The 17,928-nt window shown below is 54.8% G+C and overlaps 2 protein-coding genes across 2 annotated transcripts in view; one reads left to right on the top strand and one right to left on the bottom strand.

The window, feature by feature from the left end:
• Positions 1-6,162: 6,162 nt before the first annotated feature.
• Positions 6,163-10,538, bottom strand: RDH8 (retinol dehydrogenase 8). The gene is made up of 6 exons (XM_016207824.2): positions 10,436-10,538; positions 8,711-8,872; positions 7,951-8,130; positions 6,907-7,000; positions 6,513-6,696; positions 6,163-6,411 (listed from the first exon to the last, which is right to left on the bottom strand). The coding sequence occupies exons 1-6, from the start codon at positions 10,536-10,538 to the stop codon at positions 6,163-6,165; spliced, it is 972 nt and encodes a 323-aa protein (XP_016063310.2).
• Positions 10,539-12,298: 1,760 nt separating this feature from the next.
• The window catches only part of COL5A3 (collagen type V alpha 3 chain), a 34,745-nt gene continuing 29,115 nt past the window's right edge, over positions 12,299-17,928 (top strand). The window contains exons 1-5 of the mRNA XM_087816020.1: positions 12,299-12,386; positions 16,230-16,391; positions 16,485-16,674; positions 16,749-16,905; positions 17,575-17,679. Coding sequence (XP_087672146.1) covers positions 12,299-12,386; positions 16,230-16,391; positions 16,485-16,674; positions 16,749-16,905; positions 17,575-17,679 — 702 coding nt within the window. The remainder of the gene's footprint in view (positions 12,387-16,229; positions 16,392-16,484; positions 16,675-16,748; positions 16,906-17,574; positions 17,680-17,928) is intronic.

Genomic DNA, 17,928 nt, shown 5'->3' with positions numbered 1-17,928 from the left:
CCTCCACCCTTGTGAAATTGGCCAGAGTTACTGGAAGCACTTCGGGAATAATGTGTTCGTTTCCCAAGCACGGAGCAGGCATGTGGCGTTCAGCCGTCTGGTCCCAGGATCCGCCATCATAGGCCCTTCTGAGAAATGCACCGGTCAGATCCTTTTGCTCTTGATCTTTCTGCACCCAGCACATCCTGCAGGGTTTTCTCCTTGGTTGGAGGAGACAATGATGCTTGGTAAACTGTGACGATTGTCCATTGTTCCTAAGCCATGCCAAGCTCTCTGGGCTCCTTTTCCAAAGGCAAATTATACATATTAAACCAGGGATGAAAACGCATCATGCTTGAAGCATTCCCGGAAGAAAGCATTTTCTGTTCTGAAATAATTCTCTCTGGCTGTTTAAAGTGCCCATTAAAAGCCCTGAGCCCACTTCGTGGTGTCTGCCTGTTAGAAGCAGGCGGGGTTGCAGACAAGGTTGTCTGGTTTTTCCTTTTGTGAAGTCAATGACGCTAGAGTGAGGAGTCTTGCCTATTGGAGGGCCCCAGATCTCCCCAAACAATGATAATGTACGTTTATGCAACAAAGATTCATTAAGTATTTACTAGGAGCCCAGCCCTATCTACATGCTGGGGACGCAGCAGTGACCACAATAGACAAAATCCCTACCTGTGTGGGGAGCACAGTGAAGGGAGCCTTACTAAGGGCCTCCGGTGCGCTTTCTCCTTGAACCTCCTCGCCTGCGGTGAATTGAGTTCAGGGCGGGCCGACTTCCCAGACTGTCTTTGTAGAGCACTGGAAACCCAGGTGTGTTAGAAACGAGGGCGGCAGCTAGAATCTAGTCTTTTATTCCCCAAGCACTTATTGAGCATCTACTATGTGCCAGATGCTATTTTACATGCTCTGTGTCCATCCACATAAGTCTCACAGCCACGCTGGAGTAAGAATTAGCACCCGCTGTAAAGATGAGGAAACTGAGTTTCCAGGAGGGTGAGCCACTTGCCCTGTCACATGCAGATGAGCTAAGAGGATGGGTGATGCACTTAAGGCTGTGGTCAATAATCTCTTAGGAAGCAAGGAATGAAGAGAATCCAATTAAGGCCTGGATTGGTGAAGCAGGTGACATCTAACTTAGAAGGTTCTAGAACTTTGGTGTTCATTTGGGGTGGCTGTTCCAGGCTCTTAGGGAATCTCCACCAGTTCTGTTCAGCTCTCCCGTGGCTGGGGTGAGCTCTCTCCTTCATGTCCTTGTCCCACACCATGTGTCCGTGTCCCCCCTCCTCTGTCCTGGGGGCTCCCAGAGTTCCGGGACAGGGTGTCATCCAAAGGCAAGTGGTGCAGAGGCTCTATCCTCAGTTCCTCCCACCTTCCCTCCAGGCTGGGCTCCCTCCAGCAGTTCCAGTGGCTCTGTCTTCCGAGTGGGAATCCTTGCCAGGGAGGCACATCTGAGCCTTTTTTGAGGTATGCTCAGACCTGTGGCTCCCTTCAGTTTTTTTTGACTTGGGGTGGTCCCAGGAAGGGAAAAACTGCCCTTGGGTGCTTATGAACAGCCGAGGAGACAGGAAACACTTTGAAAGCAAACGAGGCGAGGGTGTCTGTTGGGATGTGGCCTTGCCATCCAATGAACAAATGGATGGAGGCAAAAGTGGGTATTGGGTGAGTGCTCAATAGCAGGAACTCACACTGCTGTCCCCTCTACCCCACCCTAACCCCAGGTCCTCCCAAAGAAGAAGGTTAAGCATTTGTTCAATTACGGTGTGTTGGGCACCTATTGTGTACCTGGCCTTGTCGTAGGCGCTGGGAACCCAACAGTGAACAGGACAAACCCTCGTGCTTTCGGAGTAGACATTTACTGCAGCCACGTTCACCAGGACTGTCTCTTTTAATCCTCTCAGCAACTTAATGACCTATGGACTCGTTTTGCTGATGAACGAACCCAGGCACTGGAAGGCGAAGCATCCTGCCCCCAATTTTGCAGCTAGGAAACTCAGGCACAGGGAGGTTAAGTGACTTTCCCAGGGTTACACAGCAGTTAAGTGATTGAGCTGAGCTGCTGAACCGAGGCTTAAGAGGGAGGGGGAGGAGGGCCCCCCGCAGAGCTCACAGCCAGATCGAGAGGTAGGGAGAGGAGCTGTGGGCTCCACCCCGCCCGCCCCAGCCCTTAATGGTCAAGTTCAGTTTCTCGCTTGGCCACGAGAGGGCGCCAGCCAGCCTCGGGTGAGACGCGAGAGCCGCTGGGCCCCGCCCGCAGGAATGCGGCTGCGGGAGGGCGGGGTCGCGGCTGCGAGCCCGGGCCAGCTGCTGCTTCAGCTCAGATTCCGCCAGCTTCCTTTCCCTGGAAGCCCGGGTTTGGAGCAAAGAGGCTGGGGCGGGAGGAGCGGCCTTGCGGGGACGCGTGGCCTCTGTTTTCACCTCCTCCCCCCCCTCCAGGGCTTCCAGCCGGGGCTTCCCGGGAAAGGCCGGGCTGGACCCAGGAGGCAAGTAATAGTACCCATATGGACATCACAGCGAATAGCTGTCATTTCTGAAACAGCAGCTAAGCTCTGGCACATAGTAGGGATTTTCTCTCCAGCAAATCCTGGAAACCGAGGCTTTTCCAGATGAGGAAACCGAGGCTCAGAGAAGTGGCCTTTCTGGCTCAGGTAGGAAGTGTAAAGAGCTTCTTAGCTGGGCTGCTGCTGCCAGGAGGTGCCCAGCTTGGTCACTTCCAGTCCCAGCTCAGGCTCCTCCGGTCATTTCTTGGTTCCGGAGGGCTTCTGATCATTCCACTTGGTTTCCACAAGGCTTCAGGAACTGGCCTTGCTCCCTGACCCCTAAGGGCATTGCATGCCTTCCCTCCAGGTCCAAGAAGGTCTTGGCTGGAAGTGAGAATTTTCAGAAGAAGCTTGTTGCTAGTCTTGGAGGAAATATAATTCTGCAGTCAGGTTTAGGGTTGATTATAGGGTCTGAAAAAGCACTGTGGAATTACGATGATATCTGCCCCAAGAACTCACAGCCAGATCAAGGAGGACTACCCGTAAATAAGCAGATGTGAGGGCCAGAGGAGCCTCCTAACCCAACTAGCCTGGGGAGTCAAGGAAGGCTTCCTGAAGGAAGTGGCATTTAGGCTGAGACCTGGAAGTCTTAGTGAAGTAAGAGTAATCAGGTGAAGGTTAGGAGTGGGAGAGAGAAGACAGTTTTGTTTCTGGGGGAGGGAACAACCTGTGCAAAGACCTGGAAGAAAGATGGGGCATGGTGGCTTCAGGAGCAGAAAAGGATCTTTAAATCCTTCTTATTAGGTCAAGGAAAGTCTCATTTTAATGCATTAATTTACCCACCCTTTCCTTCCTTCATCACATATTTGAGTGTCTATCATGTGTCACATAGGTATTGAGAATGCAGCTGAGCAAACAGACAACCATCTCCTCCCCAGGAGGCTGACATTCTAGTGCGTGGAGATGGGCAAGAAACAAACCGTGTACATAGCTGTCGTATATATGTCGGTGATGAGAAATAAGATAGTCTAAGGGGCTAAAGTGACAGGGTACTATCTTGTGGTGATTAGGGAGGACCACTCTGAGTTGGTGACATTTGCACACCTGAAGGAGGTGAAGGAGAGAGCCATGTGGCTATCTGGGGAAAGCAGGCTAGGGAGAGGGAACAAGTGCCAAGGCCCTGAGGTGGGAGGGCGCTTGGCGTGATTGAGAAACAGCAAGGAGGCCAGTGTTCTCAGTGTTCCCGGAATGAAGCAGGTGGAGGGGAGAGAGTGGGAGATGATTTGAGACAGGTATTCAGGGATGAGATCATGTAGGAGACCTGATGGTCGGTGATCTGAATCTAAGTAAGAGGGGACACCGTCAGAGAGTTTTGAAAAGAGGAGCGATGTTACCTTTCTGTTTTAATAGGATCACTTTGGGTATGTTCCTTGTTACTATGACTTGAAATCCAAACTTCATCAGTACAGGACTGGTTGCGTAAATTATTGTCCTACGCAATAGAATATTGCAGCTCCGCAGAAGACTGGACCTGCCTGCTGGGACTAATGTGAAAAACTTCTAAGACATGGAAGGAAAACTTCTAAGACATTCAAGGAAGGAACTCAAGTTCGCACTATGTGTATGGTATGATGCTTTTTGTAAAAAAGTAAAAAAAAAAGTATATATTCAATTTTTTTTCCATTAAAATGTTTATTTTAAAAATTGTGATAAAATATACAGAACACAAAATTTCCCATTTTAACCATTCTTGAGTGTACAGCTCAGTGGCATCAAACACATTCACATTGTTGTGCATTCACATGGTTGTATCCCCACCATCTGTCTCCAGAACTTTCTCGCCTTCCCAAAGTGAAACTCTGTCCCCATTAGGCTCTAACTCCCTTTCCCCTCACCCATCACCCACTGTCTGTCTCTATGGACCCTATTCCTCTAGGGACGTCCTATGAATGGAATCACACAGTATTTGTCCTTTTGTGTCCAGCTTATCTCACTCAGTCTAATGTCCTCAAGGTTTACCCAAGTTGTAGCCTGTGTCAGAATTTCTTCCTTTCAAAGGCTGAATGACATTCCTTTGCATGTGTGTATATACCACAGTTTATCAATTCGGCAGTCTTTTTTCTTGTACAATGAGAAAGAAAATCTGGATAGATAACTCCAGCAAGTTATAACAGGCAGGGGTGGGGGATCAGGAATTGGGCAGTTGAGAATAGGAGAATTGTTTTAAAAATATCCTTTAATTATGTTTTAAAAAACACACACATTGCGAACATTTTACTTATTCAAAAATGTTTTTTTCAGGATCCTCTGGGCTGCTATGTGGAGAATGGGTTTTAGGGGCAAATGCAGAAGGTGGGAGGGGAAGGGGCTGCTGCAATACTCCAAGGGAGACGTGATGGGGGCTGGGCTAGTGTGGAGGCCAAGGAGGTGTGTGAGGTGGTTGGTTCTGAATATATTTTGCGGGTCGTGTGAACAAGATCTCCTGCTATATTGCTGTGAGATGTGACAGGTAGGAACTAGAGATAACGCCAAGATTTTTGGCCTGAGCCACTGGAGGAACGAACTTGTCTTTGTTAAGATGGGGCAGGCAGGGACCAGGTACTAGTGTTGAAATAAAGAGGCAAAGGTCAGCGTGTCTCTAACATCTTTTGAACTTCTGCCAACCTGTCAGCTCCGTGGCAGAAAATAAAAGAGCAGTAGCATCCAGCTAGATTTAATAAGAGCCCCCTACCCCCACCACTGCGTTTAATTGTACAGTCACCATCTGGATTGGTGACGATTCTTCCGTAAATGCATCTGAAACTGACTCAGGGTGATTTAAGCTGCAAAGGAATTTATCGGGTGGACACTGGGGGCTCATGCAATCACCAGCCTTGGAAGATGAAGTGGAACAAAGGGATCCTGGCCTGGTGGCTGAGCTGGTTGGACCCTGGTCTGTGCACCAAAAGGCAGGGGGTTCAATTCCTGGTCAGGGCACAAACCTAGGCTGCAGGTTTGACCTCCGGTCCAGGTGCATGTGGGAGGCAACTGATCAGTGTTTCTCTCTTTCTCTCTCCCTTTCTCTTTTTCTGAGATCAATAAAACATATTCTCGAGTGAGAATAAAAAAAGGAACAAAGTGGGGGTGCACTTGTTTTGTCTGTTGTTGTTGCTATTAGCCATTCTGAGTGTGAGGTGGACCCTGTTGCTTTTTAATTTTTTTACTTAGACACAAGAAGTTGAGCTTTATTAAGTGTTTAATATAGCGATTATTAGTGGTTACAAATCTATATTTTGTGAAAAAATATATGTACATTACTGGTGTGTGCACAAATACATTTTGCTGGCGGAGTGTGCGTGGAGATCCCCTAGTGAACCCAGCTCCATGCATGTGTTTGGGGGGGAGGGTGATGAGGTGTCTGGATCATTTTTGCATTCCCAGGCCCCACATAATGAAGTCCTAAGAGATAGTCTGTCTCACAGACAATGCCCCTTCCTCCAGGAAGCCTCCCTTGCCTTTCTAGACACAGCACCAGCTCCCAGCTCTGGACTCCTCAGCCCTGGGCCCTAGGTTCCTTCTCTGCCCACCGAGGGTCTGAGCCTGGAGGCTGAGCGACGCCCAGGGACAGGGCGGGTCAGGCCGATTTTGCTGAATGAACGAGTGAATGAATGAAGGCCTGTATGGCCTCTGACCTGGGTGTGGACGGAAGAGGCCTGGCTGCTCAGGAGTGGGGAGGGTCGGGCGAGGCTCCCCGGGGCCAGACCCGAGGGCGAGGGCGGGGGCAGCCGCAGGCCAGGCAGCGCAGGCCCAGGCCGAGGAGGCGAGGCCAGCGGAAGAGCAGGCGGTGGGCCGCGCGCACCCACAGGCGGCCCGAGGGGTCGGCGGCCCGGAGCGCGGTCAGCGCGCGGTAGCGGGCGTTGGTCTGCAGGCGCAGGGGCGGCCTGGCCGAGCCGATGACCTTGACAATGGCCTGTGTGGTGGAGTCCTGAGCTCCGGAACCCAGGGACGGGGCTTCTGTAGGGTGGGGTCCCCTACATGCTCAAGGGCGTCTTGGGGCCGCGCCCCCCTCACCTGGGCCACATCCTGTGGGCTCTGCCCTACGGAGCAGAAGAGCTCCCTGGAGGCCGGGAGGTAGAGATCCCTGAAGTAGTGCAGGGTGTCAGGGTCAGGGCCTGGGAGCTCCGCCGCGGACACCTGCTCCAGCAGCTTTCCTTCGAAGTCCGTGGCCACCGGGCCGGGTTCCACCAGGGAGATGCTGGGAACAAGGACGGGGAGGGGGCCCGGTGCTCCAGCACACTCACGGCTCCATTTCGCTCATTACCGTCCCTCTTCCCTTTTCGCCCTCATGTCTCCCGTCATTGTTTCATCCCTCCCTGTGCACCCATCTCCTCGCTGCCCCCATTTCCTCGCCTGCCCCATCACCCCTCCACTCCCCCACCCTGCCCAAGGGCTCGCCTCGCCTCACAAGATGTTGAACTGGAGCAGCTGGATGGCCAGGCTCTCGAAGAATCCTTCCAGGGCAAACTTGGAGGCCGCATAGACGTCGTTGAACACGACACCTGAGAGGGTTGGAGGAAGGCGGGCCCTTTGGGGCCTGGGTGATGGGTTTTGTGGGTCCAGGGGGAGGGGTCTTTGGGAGACAGAACAAAGAGGGTTTGAGGATCGGAATGAGGAGCCATCTGGGGCCAAGGCGGTGGTGTATGGTACTGGGTGATGGGCATGTGGCGCCAGGATGAGGTTGTCCTGGGGTGCCAGCTGCCACTTTTCCCCAGCAGTGCTCCATCTGCCCTTGGCCCAGGAAATGCTCTTACTTCCCTCCTTCCTCTAAACCCTGAGGGCTACTTGGGTCTGGATCCCCAGGGCCCCTGAGGGCGAGTCCTGTTCAGCCGGGTCCTTATCAGTCCTGCTGAGCAGTGAATGCGGTTGGGTGAGGGGCCAAAGGAATGGGCCAAGTAAACGCAGCTTCTCCGCTGCAGGGCGGTGAAAAGGGAGGATTCCTTAGGGGACAGCTGGGGAGGGGGCATATCTGAAGAAATGTCCAAGGGAGAAAGGGAGGCTAGAGGGTTCGAGGAAGAGAAACCCGGGAGCATGGAGGTGGCGAGTAGGTGGCCTCCACTGCAGGCCCATGGCAGACGTCACTGGTCAGTCACTGTTCTTTTCTGAGGAACTTCAGAATCCCAAACCTAGACGCCCTGGGGCCTGGTGGGAGGGTTTGTCAAGGAGGAATCTCAGGAAAAGGGGTTCTGATGCTTTTTTTGGATTCTGGGGGGTGGTTGGGAGAGATTTTTGGAGGTGTTCAGAAGTGGGGCGCAGATGGCCATCGGCAGCACCTGTACTGCTGCTGCCGAGTCCCGCACCAGTCACTCTCCTCCAGAGCTTTTCCTTCTGAGCTTCAGAGCCCTTCCCAGCGCGGGCTCCTGTGGAATATGAACTAAAACCTGTTTGCCATCCTTCCAGCTAAGGAGAGCCAGGCACGGGGGGTTCCCAGGGGTGGCACCCCAGAGCTTACCCTGCAGCCCCATGACACTGCTGACCACCACGACGTGGCCCTGTCGCCTTCTCTTCATGCCAGGAAGCACAGCTTTGACCAGGCGGACAGCTCCAAAAAAGTTGGTATCAAAGACTTTCTGCATGGTAGCCAGGCTGAGCCCCTCCAGGGGCCCCACCAGGCCCACTCCAGCATTACTCACTGGGGGGGAGGTGCTGAAGGTTACTTTAAAGTCCCCCCACCATTCCGGTGTCACTCCTTCAGGGACACTCCCCGAATCAGCCCACCCACCCACTCCAAATCCAGGGTATCCTGGGTGGACAAACGTGGAGCCTTGATAATATTTACATATAATTCAACATTTGCTATAGGGGACCCTGAACCCTGGGTGGGAGGAAGCACTTCTGGGAACAACCTCCCCTTTAATGTTTGAGTGATTCAACTCTGACCCCAAATTGCATCCAGCCATACCCACCCTCCTTGGGTATGTTAAGGAGTTATGAGCTCCTCTTCACCATGCTCCCTTCCCCAAATGACTCATCAAGCCACATAGGATTTTCTCCATGTGTGAGAAGTTTTCTGCAATAAAATCCCTCTGTGCAAAGATTTCAGTTTATTTCTTGTAGCCCTACTAAGACTTTGGTTCTTGGCCAACTGGTCTACCCCTTCTGTTCAGGGCAAGAGGATGCTGGTGCCCAGACACTGCAGGGCCTCGCTGTGGTGAGAGTGTGTGCTTAGGCCAGGGAGGGGGCGAGTGACCCCAGGGACTTCTCAGTCTCACCCAGCACGTCCACTTCTCCTCCCTGGATGCAGCTGAGACATTGGGCCACTGACTCATCACTGCACACATCCAGCTGGGCCACAGTGAGGGTCTGACCCAGAGCCTCCCCGGCAGCTGCCTCCAGTGTCCCCTTCTTTCCCATATCTCTCATGGTGGCCACCACTGGGGACAGAGAGCAGTTGAGCAGGTACTGGCTCCTTTCGCCTACGTATGGACTTGCATATTTCTATGATCTTGCATGAGCAGTCACAGAGGGATGAAACCCACAGGTTTGCACACCTACATTCACCACACATCCACAAATGCACACTTGTGTACATATCTTTACATGCTTATCCATCCATCCATTCATCCATCCAACATATTTATTGAGCATCTACTACATACCATGTCCTATTCTAGGTACTGAGGCTATTGCATAAAATAAGATAAAGTTAGTGCCTTCATGGAATTCACAGCTTAGTAGGTCAGACAATAAAGTGAACATAAAACATATCTCCTTGAGAAAATAAATGCATATACACCTAGGGTCAACATATGTGCTATGTGCACATGCAAGTATGATAGACGCATTTACATCATCAACATAAGTTCTGACTTATTGAACACCTACTATGTGCCAGACACTGTGCTAAACACTGTTAGAAGAACCATCTTGATTCCTTATAAGAACCGTATGATTAGATCACTGACTTATTTTCCAAAGATGGCCACAATGCTTTTCATCTAGAACCTTGCTGCTTCCCCATCAAGACATAAATCTCTTGTCCCCCTCTTTGAATCTTGTGACTAGCTGTGAACCAGGGTTTTCCTCATTTCTAAGATGGGGTAAATGATAGCGGCCACCTCAGAGGGGTGATGTGGGTATTAAATAGCTAACCAGATGCAAAACATTTAGCCTGGCACATTGTAAGTGCTCAATAAACACCATCCTTTAGCAGTGTATACACCCTGCCTGCCGCAGGGACACACACAGCTCAGTGGCTGTCCCGCATACTGGCACTCAGACGGTCACACTCAAAGCTGTGCATGTGTCTAAGACAGAGGACAGAGAGCCAGCTGGGAGAGCAGCTCTGCCAACTGGGACAATGCCCTCCCCCCTGCAGCCTCCTCTTAGGTAAGAGCCCTTTGCCTGCTTGGACTCCAGTCTGCTCTCGGCCAGAGGTCTCCATGGGTGGGCTGCAGACGGGCAACTGACTTCAGAACTGCAGGAGGCCAAGTCCCTAAGCCAAGTCCTTTAGGACCCCTTGAGCCCTCCAGGTCAGATTCACTTAAGAGGCTTATCTTGGAGCAGTAATCTGGGGAGGGGTGGGGGAAGGGAGTCCTAAGTGAAACCTCCCTGCCCAGCCCTTCTAAAACTGTCACCCCCCCCCATTCCCCTTGCTTCATTTTGTTTCTTAGCACGTCTATAAAAATTTTAAATCTGCATGTTGCCTTCCCTCCCTCCCCTCCCCCACTACACCACTATTGGAGCAGAGATTTCGGTCTGTTTTGTTCACAGCTGTTTTTCCAGCACCTAGAATAGTGCCTGGCATCCAGGAGATGCCCAAGAAATATTCACTGGATGAGGGGTTGATTCATAAGGAGAGGTAGGCAGGGGGCTTCCACTTGTCCTGGGTCCTCCCCAAGCCCACAAATGCAGCTGGGAGGGAAGGGCTGGTGGAAATAGTGCCAAGGGGGCTGAGGGTCCTGGAAGCCGTGCCCACCCTGCCCTGGGCCCCTTACCCTGGTAGCGCTGCCTGGAGTCATGAGCCAGCTGCACTGCGAGCTCCAGGCCAATTCCAGACGAGCAGCCTGAGATCAGCACAGTCCGGGGACGGTCAGCCATGTTGACCCCCCCGGATGCATGGACTCTGCTGGCCAGCACCTGCTCCCTGCCACCCATCTCCCTAAACATCTTTGAAACAGGCCCCCTGCAGGGCAAAGGGCCCCCTCGAGCCCCTGATTCTGAACTGATCGGGGGCAGGCAGCTGGGGGGAATTCCTTAACCCCAATACACCCTCTTTTCTTTATCTGTAAATATTTCTTCTCACTGCTACACTTACAATGTGGAGCTTTTTATTAGGCTTGTAAATTATTCAGGGCTGGGGGCAGTTTCAGGGAGCCTGGGGAATTACAGGGGTACTCTCTTGCTGTCTCTATTCTGGGCAAAGAATCTCCGATTGGAGGGAGAGAGGGAGAGAAGGTGACAGAGTGTGGTCTCAGAAGGGTCCTTTCAGATGTGCACAGAAATGTCAGAAGACAGGGTGAGATAGAGCAGAAACTTCCCAGCAAGGCAGGGCAGGGCAGGGCAGGGCAGAAACTTTATGAGAACCTTAGCCTCAGATGTCCCTGGGGAGGGAGGAGGAGCAGCCTGGGGAGATTCCCTCTGCTCCCCCCACCCTGGGAGCCCCCACCTCCCTCTCAGGCCAGATGGGTCCCCACCCCCTCCTCTCCAGGGACACAGAGACTCTTTGTCTGAGGAGCCAGGGGCTGGGAGGGAGGCACTGCTGGCTTCTCTCTTGGTGGTGAGGGGGGAGTTCAGGGCCCAGGATACGCCCCTTGGGCTCCCCCCTGTGGAAGCTTCCTCAGATCACACACGTCTGCTCTTGTTCAATTGCGCAGACAGCTTCACCTGGTCCCCTGGGGCCTCTTCACACTGGGGGGTCCCAGTAGGGTGAGGGGGGCTCTGCCTCACCCCAGAAATGGCAGGGGACTGCTCCTCCCTGTGGCAGTGCTCCACATTTCATGGGGGTATGTGTGAAGATTTGAGGTTGGGGCCAGGGCATCCATCTGGGACCTGAGTGGGGGAGAGGAGGGCTAGGCATGGAGGTGGGACCCTTTATTTGAAGATTAAGAGTTTGGGGGAAATCAAGGCCGGTGCTTGGGAATCTGGGATAAGGTTGGGGGTGGGGCCTGGAATCCAATTCTGGAATTTGGGAGGATAGATGAAGGTTTACGGCAAGTCTGGAAACTTCATTTGGGAATCTGGGGCGAGGTCTGAGGTGGGGCGTGGACCCTTTATTTGGGGACCTGAAGGGAAGGTGTTGGGGTGAGGCAGTACCTCTTCTGTGGGGCTAAAGGGTTGGGGCAAGGCAGGTGGCAAGAGTCTGGTGTGAGCCTGAGATCCCCTTTAGGGGCCCTGGGTGACAGAAGGAATTTGGTATAAAGCTATACCCCCTGCTACCAGGGCCTGGGTGGAGGCTGAAGTTTGAATGAGGCGAAGATCTCCTTTGAGGGGGCCTGTTAGGAGGAAAGAGTTTGGGGTAAACCTGGGACCCCAAATTCTAAGGCTGAGTGGGAGTGACCCTGCTCCTCCAGAGTGGGGTGGGGCCAGAAGGGCCCAGCGCGGGCCAGGGCTCCGCCCCCAGCTGGCCAATCAGCGCTCGGCACAAACTTCCGAACTTCCCCTCGGCCGTCGGCCGCTCGCCTCCGCGGTCCCGCCCGGCCGCGCGCCGCAGAGCAGGGCGAGGCCAGGGCGGGGTCGGGGCAGTCTCCCGCCGATCCCGAGCGGAGCTGCCGCCTCGGGTGCGCGGCCGAGCCCGTGAAGCCGCCACTCCCGGCAGCCGCCCCGGCTGGTCCCGCATCTTGCGTGCGGGCCCCGCGGGGATGGGGAGTCGCCGGGGCCTAGGCCAGCCGCAGGCCGGCCTCTGCCTGCTCCTGGCCTCGCTGCAGCTTCTGCCCCGGACACAGGCCGGTGAGCCCGGAGGGAGGGCATAGGACCAGGGCGCGGGATCCGGAGAGGCCCCCAAAGACCGGGTGGAGTCGGGAAGGGGGAGGCGTGCGCGTTGCGCGTGGCTACAGTGTGCGAGTGTCGGGCTCTGCGCGACTGTGGGTGTGACAGCTGGGCGAGTGCGAGGAGATGTGTGACCCTGTTTCTCTGGGGGGTGCATGGGAATGAATGCCATTTATAAGTGTGTGCATGCGTGAGTGTAGCGATGTGCGTCTGGCCATTTGGAGTAAAATTGTGTGTATGCTTGAGTGAGAGTTGACGATGACTGTATGGGGATGGGTGACGGGCTGAGCCCCCAGCGAGTGTGTGATTGTCAGCTGTGGACGTGCAAATGTGTCTGTGTGTGTGTGGGGGGCGGATTTTGAGAATAATTGTATGCATTACGCTTTATGATTGTGTGTCTCTGGGTGACCTCATGCGGGGTGCAGTGGTGATTTTGGGGCATAAGTAATAGCCCAGAGGGACGTAAGTGGATGATTCTAAGGGTGATGGTGAGTGGGGCGTATGGGAGGGGGCTAATCGTAGGTTCAGACTTCCTTTTGCGTCTCCCCAAATGGGTTCACCCTACTCTCCCTCTTCTTCAGCCCCCAATTGGCGCGCCCACCTCCTCTCCCCAACTCCTTTCCCCTCCCCCACCCCAGCTCCCCAGAGCCTGGATCAGCACCATGGACAGGGCCCGGGGAGGGCCGGGTGAGGGGCGAGGCCGGGCGGGGCGGGGGGCGGGGCGGGGCGGAGCGCTGGCGGGGGCGGGAGTGGAAGTTGCTCCCCCCCGTTGAGCGAGCCTGGGGTGTTTTTCCCAAGGAGTTTCTCAGGAGCCCCCCCAAGGGTCTCGGGGGCCGCCGGAGGGGTGAGTCAGCGCTGACGCACGCCCAGCTGCGCTCGCCTGGCTGGGTGCCGCGCCCGCCCCGCAGGGTTCCTGGTGCGAAGCACCCGGGGGTTGGGAAGATGATAGTCCCTCAAGTGAATGTCTAGAGAGCTTCCCTGGTCTGAGAGATCCCAGGCCAGGCCCTCTTGGAAATCCTTCCTAAGGTAAACTCAGTCCCCCAACACACACACACACACACGCACACACGCACACACGCACGCGGGCCACTGTCTCTGAAGTTCAGGGAGGTGCCTGCTCCCGTGGATAAGCCCAGATTGGCCTATGCCCCATTCCCATGCTCACACATCCACACAGTTGTTCAACCTCGGCAATTTTTCAGAATGCAAGCCCCTGGGACATCAGGAATGTTAAACACCGGTGCCCAGGCCCAGGCAGCCCCATCAGTCACCCGCCACATGGCCACAGCTTTTGTCACCCTCCTACACTTTCAAACTCTCACATATGCTTCCACTGGCATCCATACAACACAGTCAGCATTCACAGCCAGTCACCCACACGGCTTGGCCACACTCTCAGGTATTACCACATTCCCCCAACTTGAGTCTAAATGCAATCACAGACTCGCCTGCCGCACCTCACTGCGGGGACACAGAGCCACAAGTCAAAGAACTGAACCGAACCTTTCCATCAATGGCCAAATACCCACACACATTAACACACCACAGATCGCTGTCTTAGCCACTCCCTGGTCCATTGAACACCACACACATGTACAATCTCATGCACGTGCACAGAGGCACATATACCCACTTGCACAGGCACTCACATCTATGCTCCCCTACACTTCTGAGGGTGTCCCAGCCGTGTCCCAACCTGCTCCCTGCTTGCCCCACTCCACATCCTAGATCCCACCCAGTGTCTCCCTGGGGCCCTGACCACCACAGTGGAGAGTCTGTGGGGGAAGGGTGGGCTGGGTCCTTGACAGACCCCCACCCCCTGGCTTGCAGGCAAGACTCAATGCCTCTTGTGTGTCTCCTTGTCACGAAGCCAGCCATGAAAAGAAAGGGAAGTCAGTTTCTGAAAGGTCATTTAAGAAGGGACACAAGATTGAAGCAAGAGGCATTTGGGTTAGATGCTGGGAAGGAGTTTTTTTTAAAATTTAATTAAAAAAAAAAAGTTCTTTTAAATTGACTTTAGAGAGAGAGGAAAGGAGAGAGAGGGAGAAACATAGATGAGAGAGAAACATTGATCGGCTGCCTCCTGCATGCCCCCCCCCCGGGGACTGAGCCTGAAACCCGGGCATGTGCCCTGACCAGGAATCAAACCGTGACCTCCAGGTTCATGGGTTTACGCTCAACCAGTGAGCCACACTGGCTGGGCTAGGGAGGACTTTTAAAACATGAATGAGTGACTGGTAGAGAGGAGGCTTTTCCCCACTGCACAGAGACTGGAGTCAGGTTGAGGGGAGAGCCTGGGAGAGCCACACTGAGATAACAGATCTCAGGCCTTCCCTGGGCCCCAGCCTGGAGAGGGGTCAGCTGGGATGGTCAGCGCACGAGGGAGTGACCCTTGTGGTTAGCAGAGCCTGGGAGCCCAGATCTTAGTCCCAACGGTCTATAACACAAATACCTCTTAATGACAGCCCAGCCGCGGAACAGGCAATGAGAGCTGGGGCTGGTGATGGCAGCAGGATTGAGGGGGAAGGGGGAGAGAGGGGAAGAGAGAGGCTGCTTCAGAGCTGGACATGGAGAGACCTGGAAAGACCGAGACAGAAAGTGGGGCAGAGAGAGGGTGGGGTGGGGGGAGAGAGAGAGAGAGAGAGAGCAGACAGGTTGGGGGCAGGAGGGAGCTGAGGCTGAAACGGGCTCTATGGAGTAGGGAGAATGACAAGTCTGACCCAGGAGGAGTTAGAATGGGGTCCCTCATCCAAGCCCCTCTCTCCCGCTGGTCTGGCCCCCTATCCTGGCCCCCAATGGTGAGGTCAGCAGAGCCGCCCCCAGGGTGAGGTCATGGGCAGATTCAGTAGAATCTGGCTCCTGCCAAGAGGCTGGGTCAGGGGGTCAGTGGGGCGTCTGCTGGGGGTGGGGAGGAGAGATCAGGCAGGGGCTTTGGGCCAGGGGTAGCTCCCGCCTACCCCTGCCCAAGCCATGTGATTCCACTTACTGCTGCTCAGTCTGGGCTGCATGGGGCAGGACTGGTGGGACTGCTTGGATTAGGCTCTGGTTGGGCCAGACCAGTCCTTTTCTTTGCTGAGATGAGAGGGAGCAGGTCAGAGGGAGGAGGTCAGGGCGGTATCAGAGCTAGGTAGTCCTAATGAAGACAAAGAGGGAGATAAAATGGGGAGGCCACAGGTCAGATGAAGGAGACTGGGACAGGCAGAGGGAGGAGGTCAGAGGGCGGAGGTCAGAGGGCATGGCTTGAGAAAGAGTGGTCAGAAGGAGGAAGCCTGAGTGCAGTAGTCACAGGGAGGAGGCCATGGGCGATGGTGGTCAAGGAGGAGATCAGAAGGAAGTGGTCAGGAGAGGTGGTGGCCAGAGGAAGTTCACTGGAAGTGGTGGTCAAAAGAAGAGGTCAGAGGGCGGAGGTAGGGAAAGAAAACACAAGGAGCCCCTCCTCTCCAAGTGGGTTTCCCCTGGCAAGGGGGCTTCAGGCCTGGGAAGCAGCCTGGGAGCTGGTGCGGGGGAGGGCAGAGAAGGGGACAGTCTGGCTCTGGGGCTCAGGCCAGGAAGCTTTGATTCATCCCAGAACTAGGTCAGTGTTTTTTCTCTCACCAAAACCAAGGGAAAAAACACAACAAAACAGGAGTCAACAGGCTACTGAAGCCGGAACAGCTGTGGGGGAGAAGGGGGTGAGGGTCCCACACCTGATTCCTCTCCCTAACCCATAAACACAGTTGGGGAGGGCTGAGTCCCCAAACCTGAGCCACTCACACGGAGTCCTGGGCTTGTTTTAACTGCCCTGCACTCTGCTTCTTTCTGCAGCAGACCCCGTGGACGTGCTGAAGGTGCTAGGTGTCCGGGGGGGCCAGGCTGGGGTCCCAGAGGGGCCTGGCCTCTGCCCCCAGAGGGCCCCAAAGGGCGACCAGGCATTCAGGGTGGGCAAGGCCAGCATCCTAGGCATCCCCACCTGGGAACTCTTTCCAGGTAAGTCAGTGTGGGAGGGGCTGGGGATCATCCTGGGAACACGGGTCACTGCCAGGTCATCCGAGCTGCCCCTTTCCCTCTGCCCCCCATCAGATGGACACTTTCCTGAAAACTTCTCTGTGCTGATCACTTTTCGGGGCCAGCCAGCCAACCAGTCTGTCCTTCTATCCTTTTATGATGAGAGTGGTGCCCGGCAGCTGGGCCTGGCCCTGGGGCCGGCTCTGGGCCTCCTCGGTGGCCCCTTTAGACCCCTCCCTCAGCAGCTCAACCTCATGGATGGCAGGTGAGTATAAGGAGAGTGAGGATCCAAAGAGTGGTGGGGTGAGAAGCATCCCCCACTGAGGCTTCTCCCTGCAGGTGGCACCGGGTAGCAGTCAGCGTGGACGGTGACATGGTGACCCTGGTGGCGGACTGTGAACCTCAGCCCCCTGTGTTAGGCCAAGGACCTCGATTCATCAGCACAGCTGGAGTCACTGTGCTGGGGACCCAGGACCTCAGAGAGGAGACTTTCGAGGTAGGTGTTCAGTGATAGGGGAAACTGAGGCAGAGGGCAGTGGAAGTTTTATCCACAGCCTGATCTGGAGAAGAGATTAGAGAAGGGGGACATCCAGCTCCGCTTACCGCCAGGAAGCTGAGAGAAGGGGCACCGCACATCACTGTGCATCTCTCCGGTGTGTGACTGAGGTTCTAGAGCCACGTGGTAATTTGTGCTGCACACACTTGGCCTGTGGTGGGGGGGTAAGGTTGTGGTGTGACTGTGTGTGGGGTGGTTATGCTGTTGGGTGCCTGCAAGGCACGGTGTTGTGCAGCCGTGTGACAGGTGTGTTTTTGGTGCGGGGACGTGCTGTAAGTGATTGTGCCATGTGCCACCTCCAGGGGGCCAGGGGCCTCCTCTATCCTGTTGCTCCCCTCCCCAGGCGCCTGGCAGCAGAGAGCGAAGGGACGGATGTGCCTCTGATGGGATGGATGTTGTGGCGTGTGGTTCGCAGTTGTGATTTGCTGTGACCCTGATAGAATCTTTCTTTTCTCAGTTTTGAGGGGCAGAGGGGTCACTAGGGCTGTGGCAGGGCCACCCCCTCCTTGTACTTTGGTGCTGTGGGTGGAGAAGCACCAAGCCCCTGTGCTTGGAATGGGGTCAGAGGCAGCCCGTGGCTCCCTTTGCTGTCTCCCACCCTCTCCCCAGGGAGATATTCAGGAGCTGCTGATAAGCCCGGATCCTCAGGCTGCCTTCCAGGCCTGTGAGCAGTACCTTCCTGGCTGTGACCACCTGGACCCTGCAGCCACAGGGGTGAGTAAGAGGCTTATCCTGAGGTCACAGGCTGAGTCATCCCTGCTCCGGGTCTCAGGAGGGAGGGAATTCTGAGCCCCATCCATGGGACTGAGTGACTCCTGCCCTCAAACAGATTCTAAGCATGAGTGACCTTGACTTCAGGTCACATAACCAGGTGACCCTTAGCTCCAGATAATATAATTGACCTTGACCTGGGGTCACAAAGCTGAGTGAGCCCTGGTTTCAAAACACAGGATCAATAGATCA

The sequence above is a fragment of the Miniopterus natalensis genome, chromosome 4 (genome assembly GCF_054644295.1).
Source record: "Miniopterus natalensis isolate mMinNat1 chromosome 4, mMinNat1.hap1, whole genome shotgun sequence".
NCBI classification, from domain to species: Eukaryota; Metazoa; Chordata; class Mammalia; order Chiroptera; family Miniopteridae; genus Miniopterus; species Miniopterus natalensis.
This window is presented reverse-complemented; position numbering and strand designations above follow the sequence as displayed.

Coding starts and splice junctions, on each gene's coding strand:
- RDH8 (XM_016207824.2), bottom strand. CDS start 10,538: ATGGCTGACCGTCCCCGGACTGTGCTGATCTCAGGCTGCTCGTCTGGA. Junction 6,697..6,906: donor CTGCTCCAGTTCAACATCTT/GTGAGGCGAGGC, acceptor CCTTGTTCCCAG/CATCTCCCTGGTGGAACCCG. Junction 6,412..6,512: donor GCCCACAGGATGTGGCCCAG/GTGAGGGGGGCG, acceptor TCCACCACACAG/GCCATTGTCAAGGTCATCGG.